This window comes from Gasterosteus aculeatus, chromosome 21, assembly GCF_964276395.1.
Source record: "Gasterosteus aculeatus chromosome 21, fGasAcu3.hap1.1, whole genome shotgun sequence".
In the NCBI taxonomy this organism is placed as follows: Eukaryota; Metazoa; Chordata; class Actinopteri; order Perciformes; family Gasterosteidae; genus Gasterosteus; species Gasterosteus aculeatus.
The window spans coordinates 13,644,587-13,663,748 of NC_135708.1; the positions used below are offsets into that span (position 1 = coordinate 13,644,587).

General features: G+C 46.8%; 1 protein-coding gene across 2 annotated transcripts in view; it reads left to right on the top strand.

Moving 5' to 3' along the window:
• Positions 1–19,162, top strand: part of prex2 (phosphatidylinositol-3,4,5-trisphosphate-dependent Rac exchange factor 2) — a 71,213-nt gene that overhangs the window by 24,865 nt on the left and 27,186 nt on the right. Inside the window, exons 1-18 of one of the 2 annotated variants that reach the window (XM_078095854.1) lie at positions 134–289; positions 492–653; positions 2,491–2,624; positions 2,968–3,071; positions 4,050–4,199; positions 4,475–4,616; positions 7,691–7,791; positions 8,366–8,469; positions 8,566–8,615; positions 10,700–10,775; positions 11,639–11,711; positions 13,026–13,168; positions 13,461–13,553; positions 14,307–14,455; positions 14,539–14,624; positions 15,734–15,870; positions 17,246–17,363; positions 17,516–17,700. In XM_078095854.1, the coding sequence (XP_077951980.1) occupies positions 558–653; positions 2,491–2,624; positions 2,968–3,071; positions 4,050–4,199; positions 4,475–4,616; positions 7,691–7,791; positions 8,366–8,469; positions 8,566–8,615; positions 10,700–10,775; positions 11,639–11,711; positions 13,026–13,168; positions 13,461–13,553; positions 14,307–14,455; positions 14,539–14,624; positions 15,734–15,870; positions 17,246–17,363; positions 17,516–17,700 (1,941 nt within the window). In that variant the 5' untranslated portion in view covers positions 134–289; positions 492–557. Of the gene's footprint in view, positions 1–133; positions 290–491; positions 654–2,490; positions 2,625–2,967; positions 3,072–4,049; positions 4,200–4,474; positions 4,617–7,690; positions 7,792–8,365; positions 8,470–8,565; positions 8,616–10,699; positions 10,776–11,638; positions 11,712–13,025; positions 13,169–13,460; positions 13,554–14,306; positions 14,456–14,538; positions 14,625–15,733; positions 15,871–17,245; positions 17,364–17,515; positions 17,701–19,162 lie in introns of those variants that run through there. The other variant, XM_040167550.2, reaches the window with a different exon arrangement.

A 19,162-nucleotide genomic window follows, 5' to 3' on the forward strand; every position in this document is an offset into this window, starting at 1 on the left:
GCGTTCTTCCGAACAGCCACCAGCACGGGCACAGAGATGTAGTAGTAATAATAATAATAAGGGGGGGCGGGGGGGGGGAGTAACCCGATACTCCGCCATTTGAAGTTTCCCAGCTGCCAGGGCCTCTCGCTCTGAAATGACACAGATAGCCATCGCTGGCCGCAGATAGCTCCAGAACAAGTCCAACCTGTAGCGTAGACTGTAGGCCCAGCGATTGTAGACCGATTGTAGACCGCGGCTTACAGTTGCAGGGTTTTTAACCACCAAGCTCAGGGAAAACTACTGTGAGGTAAGAGCTTGTGGAGTAAGAAAACAAACACATTGTCTTTTCTTCTTTGCACATTTAATTATGTCTTAACAGTTGGATTTGCCGCAAATTTTGCAGGAAGATTTGACAGTTGTAGGCAAGGTGCAGTAATGCAAACGTGGGTCTCAATCATTGTGGGAACTATTTTTTTCACATCCATCTCTGTGTGTTTTGCCTTTTCAAGGAGCTGCTGAAAAGGACTCCTAAGAAGCACCATGACTACGTTCTGGTGCAGGAGTCCCTGCAGGTGATGAAGGCCGTGTGCTCCAGCATCAACGAGGCCAAGAGACAGATGGAGAAGTTGGAGATTTTGGAGGAATGGCAGTCCCACATAGAGGGCTGGGAGGTGGGGCTCAAACTAACTGCATACACTGTGTTGAATGAATTCATATTACCCAGTAAATGCAATTTAAATGGCTGCATTGACTGTCTTGCCATGTAGTCAGAGTTGAATTGTAGGTTGCTCACTTTTTAAAACATAGGTAACCCCCCTTCCTCCCCGTCAAAGCTCAGAGTCATGAAATATCTAAAGCCACTTAGCCCAATGCCAGCAATGCAACCAGACATTCCAAGTGGCGTGACTTTTGTCAGCCTTTTAAGCCGTTTTGTTCTCCCTGGGAAAAAAGTACTTGTTTTCACAATGGTCAAATTCTTTCCGCCTGGATGAGCCTGCAGTTAAAGCCGTTTGAGGGTCACAATTCAATCATCTACAGGCAGACGGAGCCTTTTGGTCGTTTCTGGGATGCCGTAATAAGGGGTCAGTTGGTCGCTATCAAAGAGGCATTTAAAAAGGCTTTTAGCGTGTTTTGTTGTGCTTTATAATAAAATATACTGAGGCAACAGAAATATTTTGGCAAAGTTTAAGAAAAACAATCCACTCCGAGGGATTTGGAAGGGGGACAATACCATTTTTTTGGCGAAACGAGGCAAAAGATGTAGAAAGGAAGAGAAAAAAAACGGAGAGACGATTGAGTGACGTCTCTCACTGTGTGGGCGTCTGAGGAATGACGGACGGGTTGTGAGAGCCGCTGTTTCTTCCGTTGCTGCTCCTCTGGATTGCTTGTTAGTGCTGACCTGCTGCACAGCTGGCCGCCCTCGGGGCCTCCTGGCGGGTTCACCTCGCGTGGGAGAGACAGGGCGATGTCCCGCAGTGGTCGCCATTGGCGAGGGCGCTGATTACCAGTTGGTTTGCGTGGCGTGGTCTGTTTTTCGTCACTGTGTTGTTTCCAGTTGAATGTACCCTCACATTCTGTTTTCTTGTCAGAGTTCTTCAATCTCGCGTTGTGGCACTCGATTTGGCTTCTTTTGATAAACAAAATCGACAAATCACTTCAGAGCTTATTGGGATTTCTTTCCACCAAAAGCTTTTGATGACTAGAATTTTCTGCCTCGTTCTTCCTAATTTGTCATCTTCAGTTGTTATGTCTGGCTGTTGTCTTGCTATACAAATAGAGGGTTGAAATTTAGAATAAACAACTTGCTTAAGTTTCTGAACACACCCTCTGTGGGGCTTTGGCTTGGAACAAGATCAGTGTTGAGAGTGATAAAAATGATGCTGAGTAACAGAAAAAAGAGGGTGATCTTCAGAAGGGGGGGAGGATAAAAAAAAAAAAGGGGTGAGGAGCGAAAGAAGGAATAAGTTTTGGCTCGCTGATGTCTCCAGCAGGAGGGAATGCTTAGCACATTTTCCGGCTCTGTGCGCCTGGGGGTTATTTTTAGACCTGGAGGGGCCGATCAAACGTGCTACATAAATTCCCAGAGCAGGCAAGGTGATGGGACAGATCACTTGCAGCAGGAACCCCGACCAATGTGGTGACCAGGCGCGACCAGTGCAACGCGTGGTCCGAGCGGACGGGATGTTTTCCTATAGAATCTATTAACGGCCGTCCAAATTTAAAGTCCCGCAGCGATCTGCTGTGAGGAAGCGGGGAGTGTTTTGACAGACCCCTGAGAGAGCGAGAGAGAGGGAGAACAGGAACGGCTGGGCTTTGTAATCCCTCCTCCTGTTCAGGCACTATGTGTGAATGATATAGAATTTTGAGACTTTACATTTATTTATAATTGATTTATTTATTATATTTATTTATATTTCTAAAATGAATTTATGTCCATGCAGTTTCACTCTCTTTTTCTTCCTTGACCCTTCCTTTTCTTGACCTTTTGCCTACATGTCTGTTTTGCAGGGCTCCAATATCACAGATACATGCACCGAGATGCTCATGCACGGCGTCCTCTTGAAGATTTCAGCTGGAAACATACAAGAGAGGATTTTCTTCCTGTTTGACAAGCTTCTGGTCTACTGCAAGAAGAAAAACAGGTGCCTTCACCCTCCTTTATTCATTAATCTACTGGCAAAATGAACAAATCAAAAGATATATATTTTTTCCGTTAGATTTATCTTTTTTAGAAGGATGATACTGATGCTTTAATACGGCCAGGTACTCCATGTGCTGCATTCAAGCAGATCCATTCATGACAAAAATAAAGTAAAAGGGAGAAAAAAATCCCCTGACCGTAATTTTAATTGAAATTAGATGCATTTTTTCCACTTAGACAAGCATCAGGTGGTTGTAGTTAGCCTCTTGAAGGAACTGTGAGTGTTGCTGATTTCTCAGTAGGCACTAACGCAACATGATGTGTTTGCTTCTCTTTCCCACCAGGCGTTTAAAAAACAGCAAGACGGCCACAGAGGGTCCTCGCTACCTGTTCAGAGGGAGAATCAACACTGAGGTGATGGAGGTGGAAAATGTGGACGATGGCACGGGTGAGCGGTCCTGTGAGAAGACTCATTTATTTTGGACAAACAGTTTCTCTTTCTGGCTTTTGGATGCAGATTATTTATTTCAGGCTTAGGGACCTTTACAGCATGGGACTTTATACTAAAGTTACAGAAAATAGAAACCAGATCTACCTATAAACATTTCTTTAGACATTTCTACTTACATTTTCGTGGCACTGTGCTGCTGCCGGTAGCTCTTGTGTCTCTTGGCCTCACCTAGCCACTGATTATCATTTATATTTGTAGAAGCCGTCATTTCCCCTGAAACAGACCTAGGAGGGACGTAATATCGGCTGTTTTTGGTGAAAGATGGATGGGTTTGGGTCCGGAGAGGGAGGATAAAACACGGGAGGCGCAGTGACTCTTGGGTGTTCTGCACCGCGGGCGGGAGATCTCAATCCGAAATGTGGGGCGACGGGAGTATTTCAGCTGGGATTCCTGGGAAATGAAAGCGCCGTGAGTTTTTCCCAAGGACGCACTCGCTGCCTGAGGTTGAAATACGCCCCCGAGGCGCAGCGTGTGAAGGACACCGCGCCGTGGATGCTTTTAGACGTGATTGTAATTGGTGATTGAATTGGTTTGCTTTTTGTTACACCCGGCGAGGGTCCGGCGGTGGAGCATTTTAAATGTTTCCTACGAGATGGAAATAATCTGGGAGATTTAATTCACGGTCGAGGGTTCATGTCCATTTGCTTTGTTTTTTTCTTCTGTTTCTTCTGTTTTTCCTCTGTTCTGTTTGAGCGTACGAGGGGAATTACTAAATAATGCTGATGAATGGTTCCACACATTGACTGTTTCCAATAACATCGACCACTATACACTATACTAACTTGATTTTTATTGGTTTTATGTCAAATGTGTTCTCCAAATGGGTCAAACAAATTGGATTTGCCGCATTCCACCACTTTGTAAGTAGAAGAACTTTATTACTGCAGTAAAGTCAACCTCATGTCTACGTTGCAGCTGACTACCACAGCAGCGGGAACATCGTAAACAACGGCTGGAAGATCCACAACACGGCCAAAAACAAGTGGTTCGTCTGCATGGCCAAGACCCCGGAGGAGAAGCAGGAGTGGCTGGAGGCCATCATGAAGGAGAGGGAGCGGAGGAAAAGTACGGAGCCGCTTCGCCGTGTTTGGATGAGGATGGGATTTTCATCAGGGAAACTCATTTGTTCTTCAACATCTGTTTGGAATCAATAGCTGTGAATATATGCTGTATTGGAGTGAGTGAGTAAATGGCTATATTGGGTAAAACTACCAGCCAATCGGGAGAGGGATTCGTATCCAAGAGCGTATTGTGTACACTGAAGGACGACTCTAACAATCTTTGAGAAATTGGTGTCACGTCGAGTCTGGGAGCTTTCCTGAACCCTTTCTCCTTTCCAGGTCTGACGCTCGGCATGGAGCAGGACACGTGGGTGATGGTGTCGGAGAAGGGAGAGAAGCTCTACCACCTTATGACCAAGGGTCACCTCATTAAGGATCGTAAACGCAAGCTGACCACCTTCCCCAAGTGCTTCCTGGGAAGGTAGGATTCCTGCCCTCTAACTCGGAGGCGTTTGGGTTTGTTTCCTCTCTGTCAGTGTAGACTAGTGAGGACTCAAGGTGGATGACTCTGCCGTGAGATCAACCATCATACGATGGTACGCAGATTGCGCTTTTGTAAGACAGAAAAGGAATAAAGACGGTCCGCACTTTCTATTGGGGCGGCTCTGTGTAACGCGTGTCTATTGTCTCGCTCGTGGGAAAGTCAAATCCAGCCAGATTCAGCCCGTGATGGATTATTATATTTAGGGATTATCGGTGTGGTGTCTGGGGACGGATGGCCCACTGAATGCCGCTCGTAAATCACGGGGAGAAAAATCCCTGCGCCGCTCAGCTTCTCCATCGGCCATGTTAGATTACCATCAGCTTACTGCCGAGGAATCCATGAGGCAACTGCGGCAAAGGGGCCCGTTAGACCTCAAGGCAGCTTTATTGCGTGTTTGTCTTCGTAACATGCTCCTCTTTTCCTTGATCTCCGCTTCAAATTCCGTCCTGCTGCTCCCGTTTCCGTAGTTTGCTTTCATCGCGTAAGACGTGGACGTCTGGCTGTCATATTGACTTGCTATGTTCTCGTGTTCAAAGCTCGTTTGAACTGAGTTTCTCCAGAAATGCTATTTCAATTTCAAAAATATCTCAGTTCGTAGGACCCATCATAGATTCTCAAACTATCTGCTGGTACATGATGTTCCCTTGATTGAAACTAAAGGCCTTTTACAGGAGATTTTCATGGGATTTCACCTCTTTTTCTTTCCTTGAACTTGATAAACGCACAAAGCGCTCTCCATCCCTCCCCCGCTGCAGGCCTTTGTGAGAGGCACACATGTGATAGTTAAGCTGTATCAGTATAACAAAATCTACAACCATCTGCAGCCGAAGATCTCTCCTTGTTTCAAAAGACAAATTCTATGTGTCAGCTTTTTTTAATATAGTGACTAAATTAAGCAATTTAAAAAGGGTTGGGAACTAAATGAAATATTTTCACTAGAGAGCGTCGGTTTGACTCTTGAAATCCAATAACTAATTCTTCTTGTAAACGCCCCACTACTTTCGAGAACGAGCCATGTTTTATAGATAGAGGTAGTTTGACTGATGATAAAATCACCCAGCTTAAACAGTAGGTTCAGGATGCTTGTTATTTTTAAAAGCATGGAGAGAGTAAAAAAGCAACCAGAAGGTCCAATTTGGAATAGCTGTGGCCGTGTAACATCGTATGGTGGTTTGGAATGAGGAATTACTTTCTGCTTTGGTCCACGCAGACAACACCAGATCCCCTGCGGTCTGGAGGAGGAACGGATCTCTTGGCTAAAACGATTTAAAAGGATCAAGCGTTGGTCATATATGGGCACTTTGTGGAGTCTGAAGAGACCATCTGGTGAGAAAGCAGCTCAGGAAAGTTCCTTTTTGGAAAATCTATATCTTCTATACTCAACTTGGCCAACACCTGGATGACCACTTGTGGGTGAGAATACAGATCTCGCCCCGCTGTACTTCCCCTGTCTGCAATGAACACGGAGAAGATTACGCGTGGGCGTAATTGGTGGGTTTAAACCAGCACGGTGCGTCTCTGATGAAAGCCCCCAGTTGCCTCTGGCTTCAACTCCGGCCGCTCCCTCCAGTGTGAAATGCTTTGCCTTCATTCTTTTTTTCCACGCTTCCTCTTTTTTTTTTTTAAGCCAAAAGCTATTTTTAGGTCCTGAGCTCCTCCCTTTTAAGTGCTACAACTGCATTTGTGGTTTGCTTCTTTGTGACAATGTAATCCGTCAAAGGAAACGTGTGTGACAGCCACCTAGCGCGCAGTAATATCATCCCATTTCGAACCTGGAATCAAATGTGTCTTTCCTGCACATTACAGACAATCGCCTCTGTTTGTGATAGATGTTGATGAAAAGCCCTTTAAGAGCTTAATGAAAAGGTTAGACACCCTGCACTAAATGTTCTTCGTCTTTGTCACCCATTGCGTTACTTGGCTTACTCCTCTGGCTCCATGTGCTCACACAAAGGTCACATTTAAGCAGAAGCCAAGTCAAAATAACTGCTTCTGCTACATGTGGATGCATTTGGATGTAGGCAGCGTGTTGTACATCATACATCCGTTACAGGCTGACGTTAAAGTAATAAAATATATATTGTTCAGTCATACTCTGAAATGATTGACGTCTCATGTTGGGATGTTTGGATTTGGTCAACATCGCCACGTTCCACACGTATGACCCTATTTTGCTCGACGCCATGAGAACCTCGTATAGTCCAGACTCGCAATGGTGTTTGTCCTTCCATGGTTACGCTGGCGAGGTTGACAAATTGACAGCGTTATAGACGTGTGTTTTTCCCCCTGTGGTCCACGGCGAGAGTGGTTAAGGAGTGACGGAGGTGGCGTGTTTGGTCGCCTCCGTCATGGCCTCCAAGTGAATTCCATGGAATTCCAGTGGTGCCGCTGGCTGTGTTTGTTTGTGTTCGTCAGGGAGACGCAACATCCAGGGGTTAATCGGAACAGCCAGCGCCGCTCTATTCGTCCTCAACCCTCTTATTCTTTATTTTCTTATTGGACTTTCTCTCTCAGTCACTAAATTATGGAGAAACATCCCGTTTAGGTCATTCGTGCCCTCGGGAGATCAGATGCTGTGTTTGTTTTCCTGGCGGTGGGATTTGTTTCCTCTTCCCAGTCGTAAACGACGCAGAGCAAAACTTTTCATTCACTTTGCATCGTGAACCTTCCGAGATTCCATTAAATTGTTCTGATTCGATCGTGTTGCGTTTTATGTCTAAAAATAAATTGGGTTGAACTCGAGCCGGCTTCCCCCCCCCCCCCACCAGTAAATACACAATCATTCGACAACACAGTGTTTGTTGCCATACGCTCAGCAAAGGCCACGGCTTTTTACAATTTACGGATGAATGCGTGTTGATCCAAAGCTCTCTCCACACACGCTGTCCTCTGTAGAGCGGTGGGACGTCCCCTCGGGGGATTTTGTGTGTGTTTGTTGTGTTTTTCCCTGAGTGAGCATGTGCTGCTCTGATGCGATATGATGTCAGCGTTTCCCTTCTGCTCCTCCACAGTGAGTTTGTGTCGTGGCTGATGGAAATTGGGGAGACCGGCAACCCAGAGGAAGGGGTTCACCTGGGTCAAGCTCTGGTGGAGAATGGGCTCATCCACCACGGTGAGTTCTCTCCATTGTCTCCCACACCCACAATGAAATATTTACTCAGTGATTTGGTGCAGGAGGCTTAAGCTGGCCGACGCTTCGCATTCACACTAAATGGCGAATACTGCTCTGCATGTTTGTCTTTTTTTCTTCCTCCAAAGAGTAGGGCCCCAAGCCAGGTTGTATCTTAAATCACTCGGGGGGGCTTTATTGCTTCCTCCCAGAGAGAGGAGATTAGGCTTTAGAGCCGGCCCTGACGGCGAGGAATAACTCCGAGCTCCTCTGAGCTCTCTCACAGTGCTGTTAGTGAAACATGAGAGAATATCTTTGCATGAAAACCTTTAATGTAACTCTCATGGCTGCGGCCCAGAATACACAGCCGACCGTTATTACTGTTTTTTCGGGAGCCTTCGACAGAGTCGCCGCGAGCGCTCTGAGCCGCCGTGTTATGTGTGACCAGTCCGTGCGAGGTCCGAGTCTTCCTCTCGTCCGGAAAGCTTGTTTCACAATGCCGAGGCTTGAATACGTTTACTCTTTCAAATTTAAAGCAATTTCAGAAACCTGCTAATGCTCGGAATTGCATTTGCAGTCACGGACAAGCACCAGTTCAAACCTGAGCCGGTGCTCTACCGCTTCCGCTACGACGACGGCACCTACCACCCCAGAAGCGACGCGCACGACGTCATCTCGAAGGTGACAACGGAGCCCTCAACGTGGCACAAATCCCGTTTGACACGTCTGTCATCAACCTAATCAAAAGCTGCTTTGCTTTTTGTTTTTTCTTCTTAGGGTGTCCGGCTCTTCTGCCGTCTGCACAGCCTCTTCACTCCTGTCATCAGGTAGGCGGACGTTTTATTTTTCCCTCAACTGCAACCCAGCCAGGTTGGGCCCCCGGAAGAGAAAGTTCTTTTCTTGATCGTCTAAATAGTAGTGTGCCACTATAATCCACCCCCCCTCCCCCACAGGATCCCACCTACTATCTTCTTTCTAAAGCATTACAAGGGTCCTCATCAGCATTGTTGGTCGAGCCTTAACGCAAAGCCAACCTGATGTCTAGGAAGTCCTCAAGGTGCTCTGGGTGAAAGGTCAACCGCTTATGACCCTACATGAAAACAAAGCAAACGTTATTTTCTGATGAAGAATGTGTAATACTGCCGAAAGGCTCTGAAAAGCTAGCAGGTGGATCACCGATACAAACAGCCTCACATCTGTTATAAAGCATTTTGAGTGGCCACACTTAATGTGCCGGTTGTACACACCTCACTGAGGGGGACCGACAGTATATTGATCTTGTGTTCTCAAAGGACCGACAAAATAGTCGGCCTGCAGGAGGCGAGAATCGATTCCAATTCCTCAACGAACACCATGATCAAATCAGCAATTCATATATCTGAAGTGCAAAACTATTTTTTTAAAAGTTTCAGCCCTGAAATCCAGAGTCATTCGGATAAACACCAGACCATGAAATCATGGGCACGCTGGCATGCTTTGGTTTGCTGTGTTGTTGTTTTAACTTCCATTTGAACAGCGTGTGTGAGGAACAGGCTGCTCGTGTGTTTAGCCACAAAGTCCCGCACGGAGGTTGCCTGTTTGTGCCGGTTTGCAAAAAGCTTTCATTTCACACCAATAAACTGTTAGAGCCACGCGGATGCTGAATGTGTTCCTGCATAGTATCTCACTATATCGTATTTCTGTTTGATCCAGTGACTAAAAAGCCTGAAGGGTGATTATTATCATGTGTGTGTGTGTGTTGTAAGCCAGCATAATTCTCACTGAGAGCAGTACAATGCATCACCGGGCCTGGGAATGCCAGAGTTTAATTGGGGCAACCAGCCGCTGCCTAATTAGGTATAATTTCCTGGAAAAGCAGGATGGATGAAAGGGGAGGAGGGTGCGTGCAACCCCCGTACCCCTTCACCCATACACGGCTTGTCTCCTCCCCCTCACTCCGAGCTTTGAAGAATGCTCCGGGGAATCTGATTATGCATTTGAAAAGTCCACTATACCGTGCACGCGGTGCGATACGTGTATTAATGAGAGGAAATGGTCACACACAAGCTCACACAATGCAGGAAAAGCTCAGTCATAAATTAGCTTCACAGAGAAATGGAAAAAACATTTCAGTTCAGCGTTCAGCTTCATTATGCTGGTGAGTCCCCCGGAAACGCAATATTTATGGACGGATGTATAACATTTTGTAAATAGATATGGTGCTCTGTACTTAAACCCGAATCTCCGCATCATTTATTTGAAAGAATGCTTTGAAAATGCCTTTGTCATCCGTTTACTGTCAAGGCAAACTTACAGCAAGTTAAAAACCTCCTCTCTGACCTTCCCCTTACTCCCCAAACTGCTGCTTCCTCACACTGGACATATGGCTGCCCACTGGACGCTGTTTACCCCCATTTTTCACTCTGACAGCCTCACTGTGCACCAGCCACTCTAGCTCCGCTCTCCCTTTCTCCACGATCCCATTCAGGCACAAAGCGGGCTTTTTTTTCCTTCCTCTTCCAGCCAAAGGGCTTCGCGCTCGGGACGGCCCGAGCATCGTGCCCCCACCGGCTAATACCGACGCTCCCTCCATCATCTGGGACCCACTCGGGCTGTCCGATACAGTTACGCTACCGCGAGAGAGAAGCGGTCGGCCTCTCGTGCTTCATAATTTGAACGGCTCCATGCAGCAGAGATTGGACTCAGCCCCCCCCCCCCCACCCCCTGCATTCATGGGAAAACTCACAGCTCCATTTGCAACTGCCAGTGCTTGAAAAGTGCCCGCGTCTTTCTGACAGCGGGAATTGTTATTCCTCCTTTTGGCTGCGTTGCTATTTGTGCTTAAATAGAACAAGAGATTACTGCTTAGCTGGCAGAATTTGGTTTTCCTAACCCCGTCTCATGCGGTGTTCTGCTTTTCTTACCCATCCAGGGATAAGGACTACCATTTGCGGACCTACAAATCCGTGGTGATGGCCAACAAGCTCATAGACTGGCTCATTGCACAGGTAAAACCCAATTTAGCTTCATACACTTTAAAAAGATGAATACAAGTGTCTTATATGAACTATCATTGCGAGTATGATAAATATATGATGAATACATAATGCACGGCCAAGCCACTATTTATCCAAATAAATGACTCCCAGCAAAACTGTGAACCAAAAGGATAAATAATCTGATTTTGCATAACTTCAAAAATGTCAATCTGACGGTTGTAGAAGTAGTTTTGCGGTCCACCTCAAATGAGCAACAGAGCAAAGCAACCGAGAAACAACAAAGTGTTCCTGGCCCCCATCAGGCTCCCAGCGGAGCCAAAAGGAAACAGAGAACGAAAAGCAGAATTGATTCGGCATCTGAGCTTTACCGCCTTTGACGGGAGGCTTTGAGGTTGACAGATTGATAGTCCTGTCCGGGGCGACAACAAAGAAATGAAATGTGTACGGCCACCACCGCAGAACCAATGGCAGACATCCCCTGTTGGTGTGTGCATATATACGTGTGTGTGTGTGTTTGTGTGTGTGTGTGTGTGTGTGTGTGTGTGTGAGTGTGTTTGGTAGTCCATATGCATGTGTTTGACCCGGGCCAGTGGAATAGCTCTGACTCCTTCAGACCGACTCCAAGAGCTGTCACCCGTCCGCTGTCTAGACAGGCCTCCCGGATTTTAGATGCAGGAACGAGGGCGAGGGGGGTGGGGGGGGCGGGGTTGAGTGGGACATTTTGACTGCTCTCTAAACATACAATGTCCTTTGTTCTGTCACTTTCTCCTTCTCCCCTGGACTTGTTTAATCTCTCCACACCTAAACATTTCTCCTGTGCGCCCACTCTCTCTCCCCCCCCCCCTCCTCCTCCCCGGTGTCTTCTGCTGCAGGGGGACTGCAGGAGCAGGGAGGAAGCGTTGATCCTGGGTGTGGAGCTCTGCGACAACGGCTTCATGCACCACGGTACGGCACTTCTCCCTGCAGAGGATTTCGACGGAGCCAAAATAAGTTCTTGATGCTGTTGTTCACAAACATCGGAATGCGCTCCATCCATTTTACTAAATGAGGGTTGACTGCTTCGGGGAAACCACACAGAGGGCGCATGGCACTTAGCATCCTGTTTTAGAACACAACCACTCTTGTTCTCTTTCCATTTCTACTTATAATCCCATTGACACGCTTCAGGAATAGAACATATTTCCCATCCAGTGAACGACTTTGTGTGTGTGTGTGTGTGTGTGTGTGTGTGTGTGTGGTTACGGCTGCGGCTGGATCCACGCATGCCGTCGTTAAACGGCGCGCCTGCCCGCGTGCATCTGAACTCGGGTAAAAAAGTGCGTGGCACACGCAGGTTTTTTTCGCCTATGCTGTGAAAACCTGGCAGAGAACAAGTGGATGTTTTTCTCAGTTTAAGTGCAAAAGGGCCAGTGGCCACGGTAACAGTTTGTTTGTGTGAGTCCGACTGGTTTCCAACTGTGCTCCTCCCTCGTGTCCAAAGTCCTCACCGTGCACGTTACAGTGTGAGTCACAGCGTGTCTTCTTGCACCTCCATGATGTAACTGCTCCAAACTACCCACAGTTCAAGTTTGCCAGCAAATCTGTGGAACACAACAGTCCCAGCCATCAAACCTCTAACATTTCACTTCCTTTAGCATAATTGTAATAATAATTTCCAGTTAGTTTGTGCCAGTTTTGCCTGTGATTATTAAATCTATTGTGTATATTGGGATCAATAGTTCACGTGTGTTAAACTGCTTGGGCATGTGACTAATACTGTTCAAATGTCTCAACTTAATGAAAAATGCTTAATTATGCACTATATTCTAATCGTGCACTGCACCAGGTGTTGCTCCCCTAATGGTAAAGAGTTGCACGTATTCCCGCTGTGTCCAAAAAAGTTTGATTTGACATGTTTCAGCTCTTTTCTTTTCACGAACCACAACGACTGCGACACGATTATCTAGCGTGCCAAAAAAAATGTTCCGTTCTGTCTGGTTTCCACTCATTTCCCTGCAATTTGGTTTCATAGTCCTTGTCAATGTCACGTCAAAGTTACATAAAACTTTTGAGGTTAAAAACAGTTCAGATGTAAAATGATTACCTTTAAGAAAGACGAGGCATGAATAAATGACCACAGATTTGATATACTGAGTGATAGATTACGCAACAAGTTTTTTCAACATCCTGGTTGAAACAGGATTATTCAGCAACTTAATCAGTCACTTGTTTCCTTTTCTGACGCTTACTCAGTCGTGACTTTGTCGTTACCTCTGCCAGTGTTGGAGAAGAGTGAATTCAGGGACGAGCCCTTGTTGTTCCGTTTCTTCGCTGATGAGGAGATGGAGGGTTCCAACACCAAACACAAACCTATGAAGCACGACCTGAAGATAGTTGAGAACGTCATCTCCAAGTCTCTCCTGGTGAGTTTCCCGCTGACGGCGGCTTGTTGCTTGACTCGCTCCCTGTCCTCTCTTAAATGATACGACCTTGCAGACACAAGCCCAATGCTCTGTAAATGACGAGGAAGAAGGAAAAGTCGCAACCCGCAAAAAGTCCATTTTATACCTCAGTGGGCTTTATTTTCCGAGGACTGAGCAAACACAACCATGGCTGCTATCTGCCTCTGGTGTGTGTGTGTGTGTGTGTGTGTGTGTGTGAGCTCTGTCTCTAGCTTGGGATATTTCTGATGGGAGACTGTTTTTTTTTTCTCAGATAAGGCCCAGTGATGGAGGCTACGGCTTTACACTGGAAGAGAGAAACAGAGTCCCCATCATCAAGTCTGTAGAGAAGTGCTCCCCAGCTGAGGTGAGAACCCCCCCACCCACCCCCCACACACACACACAGCGTATACACTCGTATGTGATTAAATGAATCCATAATGGTGTCGTTTAATACTTCTGAAAAGGGCTCTTTACCGAGGGGATTTTTGTATTACACACATCCGTGTGATGTCTGCTGTAACAAAGCAGGGCCCAACATCTAAGGGTGTTTTTGGGGCTTTATTGTGTTCAGATTGTGGTTTGGTTTATTGCGTTTGTAATTTAACATAATCCTGCTGCATTTGATGTTGTTTTCCACAAAGTTATTCCACAAAGCTGTGAGTCCTTTATGGCGGACGAGCGTCAGCAGAAGCCTTTTGTTGTTAAAATGTGGTTTGTTCATTAGGAGCTTTATGGTGATGGACACGGACGCTAACATTGGAAGCATCAACGTGCCGAAATACGGCGCTTTGATATGCTAGAAGTATGTAGGGCCGAGGACTTTGAAGGCAAATGTGATCAGTGTGAGCCCCCGACCCATAATTCCCTCCAGCCCCGAAGTAGCAGAGAATGAGTCCGTATGGTCTGGATCGCAGTTACTTTAAAATGTTCAGTCTGGGACAATGAAATTCACAACAGCATCCAGCTGTACACTCAAAAATAAAATCCATGTATGGAAGACCTTTGGGGAAATTGTTGTTCTTAAATCATAAAAAGTTAACCCGGAATAACAAACATTTCATTGTGATTAACTTGACCTAACACTTTTCTTCCATCTCTTTGTTTTCCTGCTCTTAAGATGGCCGGCCTGGAGGTGGGGAAGAAGTTGTTTGCCATAAACGGAGACCTGGTGTTCCTCAGGCCTTTCTCCGAAGTGGAAGCTCTCCTCAGGCAGTGCTTCCGCAGCGAGGGACCCCTCAGGGTGCTGGTCAGCACCAAGCCGAGAGAGTAAGTCACATCCCCCCCCCCGCGTGTGCGTACGTGCTAAAGCAGAAACACCGTCGGCTCATTTGTCCTCCTCTTGTGACCAGGACGGTAAAGATCCCGGACTCCGCCGATGGGTTGGGTTTCCAGATCCGTGGCTTCGGTCCTTCTGTGGTCCACGCCGTTGGAAGAGGTAAGAGCTGCCTTGATTCATTGTGTTGTTGTGGCCCAGCCGGCGAGCAGATGCCACCCCCCGTCTTTGTGGGTGGTGCATGCATTGGCCACAAGGGGCCAATTTCCCCCACTCACGCTCTCCATGTGGCTCAGCTGGTCGCTTAGTGGTGCGGCCAAAATGGAGAATTAGCTGGATATCAGTCACTTTCCACATAACAAAATCCCCTTTCTGTTGTCAGTGGCTCAGTCCCCTTGTGTGATGGAGATGCAGAGTCCCTGTTTTCCCCACGAAATGCAGCGTGTTAAGTAGCACCGCTATCAGTGCCGCCGCAAGACGGGCTCCCATCACAAAACAAGCCACGGCCTCGTCTGGCTGTTCTCTGGGGAATTGATTTTATTTTTGTTTGTTGTTGTTGTTTCTCCAAGCAATCTTAAGTAGGATAGCGGGGCACAAACGTGCTCGTATGTATGTGCCTGTGCTTTTGTGCGTCTGTTTGTGGGTGCACGTGTTGGCCTGCTTGTGCCTGGTTGCCTGGGAACCCGCTGTGTGTTTAAGCAGATGCTCTCATCCCACGAGACAAAGCTGATGATGCGGGAAGTGTCCAATAATAGGTGAGGCCGGGAGAAGGAGCCGATAAGCGCTGTTGGTCATTGCAGTAAAGTAAAGCTCAGGGTTTTATTCACGCTGACAACACTTGGCGAGAGGAATACAGATTCTGTGTACCGTGGTGCGAGGTATGCATGGTGTGTACACGCGCTGCAAAAACAAACGCGAGCAATATTTAGTCTGCCGTGCGCTTCCTTCTGATAGCCGTAAACCTTGAAGCCCTCTTAAAGCTCGGTCCGAGCCGCGTCCCCCCGTGAGGGAGACCTTCGCCGACCCGAAGATAAACAACTTCCCTCCTCTCCAGGCTCCCTGTCACAGTCCTCCCGAGCTGCCAAAACAGGAAACAAGGTTGTAAATACAAAGAAGAAAAAGGAATGTTCCACCCGATGTTCTGCACAGGATGTGGAAGAAGTGACAGTTTCAAAAAAAAAAAAAAAGTACTGGCGTTTGTTTCATCGTGATGCCACTCCAACCCGCGTGACACTTTCCTTCCTCTTCCACTTGTCCCCGTCTCACGGCAGGCACGGTGGCAGCCGTCGCCGGCCTCCACCCGGGCCAGTGCATCATCAAGGTCAACGGCATCAACGTGAGCAAGGAGAGCCACGCCAGCGTCATCGCTCACGTCACCGCGTGCAGGAAGTTCCGCCGACCCACACAGGTGAGGCGGAGGGGGGGGGGGGGTCAGCGAGGAGGTTAACCTGACCAGGTGCTGCAGTTTCCCAAAAGCTTTAATTTAGTTTGTTGTTTACGCAATACTTAGGTTATCAATCATACAATGAAAAAACAAAGCAACTGTCGGCACTATGAAGACGGTGTGCCATTTATTTTCTGCGGTTATGTTTTGGAGGTCAAACTTTAATTTCCCAATGACCTCATTGTCTGGGAGAAAATTAAATTGAATTGTATGTTCATTTATCTAAATATTTAGAGAGAAATGTGAGACATCATAAAACAGCAGAAGGAACATGCAGAGGGGAACAGGGACTAGTTGGGACCGTGAGAAAGAGCGTAGCCGACGGACCTCCTAGCTCCCGTTTACCTCAATATCTCTTTCTGACTCCCTCTCTCCTTTTCTTGGGTCATTACGCAGAAATAATAGTAGTTTTGGCTCCTCCAGCGCTGACCTCTGGCTCACAGCGGTGGGCCTGCTGTGGGAGACTGGCAGGCTGCACAGGGAGGTGGGAAAGGGGGGGCAGATGGAGCTCAGGGTGGGGTGAGGGTGGAGGGAGGGAAAGAGAAAGATAAAGGACAAGCCGACCCAGGTTTTTTTTCTTCTTTTTTTTTTCCTGAAAGCCTGTGCCGTTTACGAAGCATAAAGGGAGACGGCGAGCTTAGTCCACCTGTTGAAGGTGGGGGGTGGGGGGTGGGGGAGGAATGTGTGAGAATAGAAACGCACGGTTTGGTGCAGTTAGGTGTGAGTTAGTGTAGTGTGTCACTATAATTGAGCCCCGCTGGGACCTCAGGCTTAATGAAGCACTTCAAGGTTCCAACGTTACTCGAGATCTGGTTTACATCAAGTATGAGGAAACGCCCTCTCTTTCTGTGTGTGTGTGTGTGGTTGTACACTCGGGACACCGCAGACCAGGACCGGCAGGCACAGCATGTAGCCTTGGGGTTGGTGCAGGGACAAAAGATACACAGACATGCACGCGCACACGGGGCCGGGTGGCAACCCAGAGTGGGTCGGCGAGGGTTTGAGTTTGCGGCCTCAGCGAGCATCGTGTTTCCATCCGTCTGTGGAGGCTTTTTTTTGTGTGTCCTGCAAACCCAACTGCAATCTGAACATGCCGCATGAAAGCCACACCTTGCAGTGTGGGTATTCAGAGTTTTATGGCTCCTCATCTCCGCCCTCTTTGTGGCAATATAAACGCCACCTGTTGAGCGCGCTACAGTGCACTGATTTGTGTTGACAGTTGTGTGCAATTTGAAGCAAATTATACAGATGTTTTGCAGTTTAATGAAAGTTCAGAGTAAAAAAAGGAAGGAAATACTTTGATAATGACAAATCATTTGTACATAATACCCCGTTACAGCAAGACACTATAAAGTGGGTGTACAACAACAGTGAGAGCGCCCAGGAGGACTACCAGACAACAAACGAGAAACCGACCCCCGAGGAGAATGGAGACGGCTTTGAGTGTAAAGTAGAAGGTGACCACACACAAACAAACACGCACAATTTACAATAAACTGAATCTGGGAATCTGGCGAAGACGAAATTCCGCTGGAGGTGTTCGTGGACGTCAAACAGGATCACAAGTCCCTTTGCCCTCGCGGCTTCTCCTGTGTTTCTACCACCTCAGAGGTGATGGACAAATTCAACACCATAGCCATCATCGACGGCAGGAAGGACCACGTGAGTTTGACGGTGGACAACGTCCAGCTGGAGTACGGAGTGATGTACGAGTACGACAGCACAGCCGGCATCAAGTGTCACGTTCTGGAAAAGATGGTTGAACCAAAGGGGTTCTTCAGCCTCACTGCTAAGGTAAGTGGTGGAACTAAGGGTACGATCTAACATCTATCTAATGATGTCTCTTTCCCATGCTGGTCTGGATTTTTCATGTCAGAATTACTATAAGTAGGACCAACTAAATATTAGACTTTATTAAAGAATTTATTTTTGTGAAAACTGATTTTGGTTACTCCATACATTGGTTTTTGTTTGGTAAAGCCACAAGGCTAAATGACCAACCGGTGTCAAAGTTTGAAAGTCTTTAGTTTTTAACACCTTTTTTACTCTATCACTGAATATTTTGCTTGAATGGACCAATTTCTTCACTGTATTTGTGCTGCGTATGATGGGAACTTGCACTCAACAGGAAATGTACACAACTGCCATTAAGTGGGATACTCACTGCTCAGTCATGGCCCGAGGGTTAATCCAGCCCTGGTGGAATGTCTAAATTCAACTAATTGCCTTTACCTTTTTATTATTCTCACAGTGAGAGAAAAGAGGGAGCGAGAGGGAACGTTTCATTAACTTTTAAGTGATTTTAATTGTGCTTCTGTGGTTTATCACCTCAAAGCTGAGCCTCTCCAAAGACCAAAGTCTTTGGTTTTGTTTACGCTTTCGATGAAAGCAAAATCTCAAGAGATTGGTTCATCTTTGAGATTTTCTAAATCGGATCGATTTTTTTCAAGACAAGTTTGATATCACACAAATTTCCCAATGCAATGTTTTTCTTTTTTATACCTCGGCAGAGACATTTAGAGCCAAAAGCTCTCCTGCAGTGTACATTGAGGGGGCGTGATGCTGATGAAACGGACAGCTTCATTTTAGTCCTGTTAATTCCAATTTGTGTTAAGTGCGTGCTTTTTACATCCCGGCGGCGATGTTCACAGAATGATCACTATTGATTTGAGGTACATGGAGCAAAGAAGATTCGCTCAGACAAAGATCCACACATGCTGGTGTGCAAAATAAAAAGCAGTTTAAAGCCTCTCTCTGCCAAACACCTGGAGGAACAACATCTCTTATTCATTCTAGATTAGCAGAGAATAGAAGTCGGTTTCATGTCGAGGTTTACTGCCCCCGGTGTCTTTAAAAGCACCATCTCAATGAAACGCACTGACATCCACAGAAATATAATCTGCCGTATCCCCTCTGACTATAAGTCCTTTCCCATTCTTCCGAGGTGAAAATAATTTTAGTATTATTCTAAACATCTGCTCCAGATGTCCTCTGAGGTCTGTGTGATGTTGCATTTCTGATATTGGGAACGCTGTCGGGACACGGGGTTCTTGTTCTTATTTTTCCTCCTTCTGTTACATTCCCTCCCTTGCTCTTCTCTCCCCTCCACTGGGCATCTCATTAAGACGCCTCTCTTCCTCTTCATATCGAATCTCTGATCTGGAAAGTTGAGAGTCTACATACGTTTAGCATGTGAATGGCAATCTGCGTCTATCTCCGTGGATTTAGGAATAGCACATGGGGAGCTTAGATACCG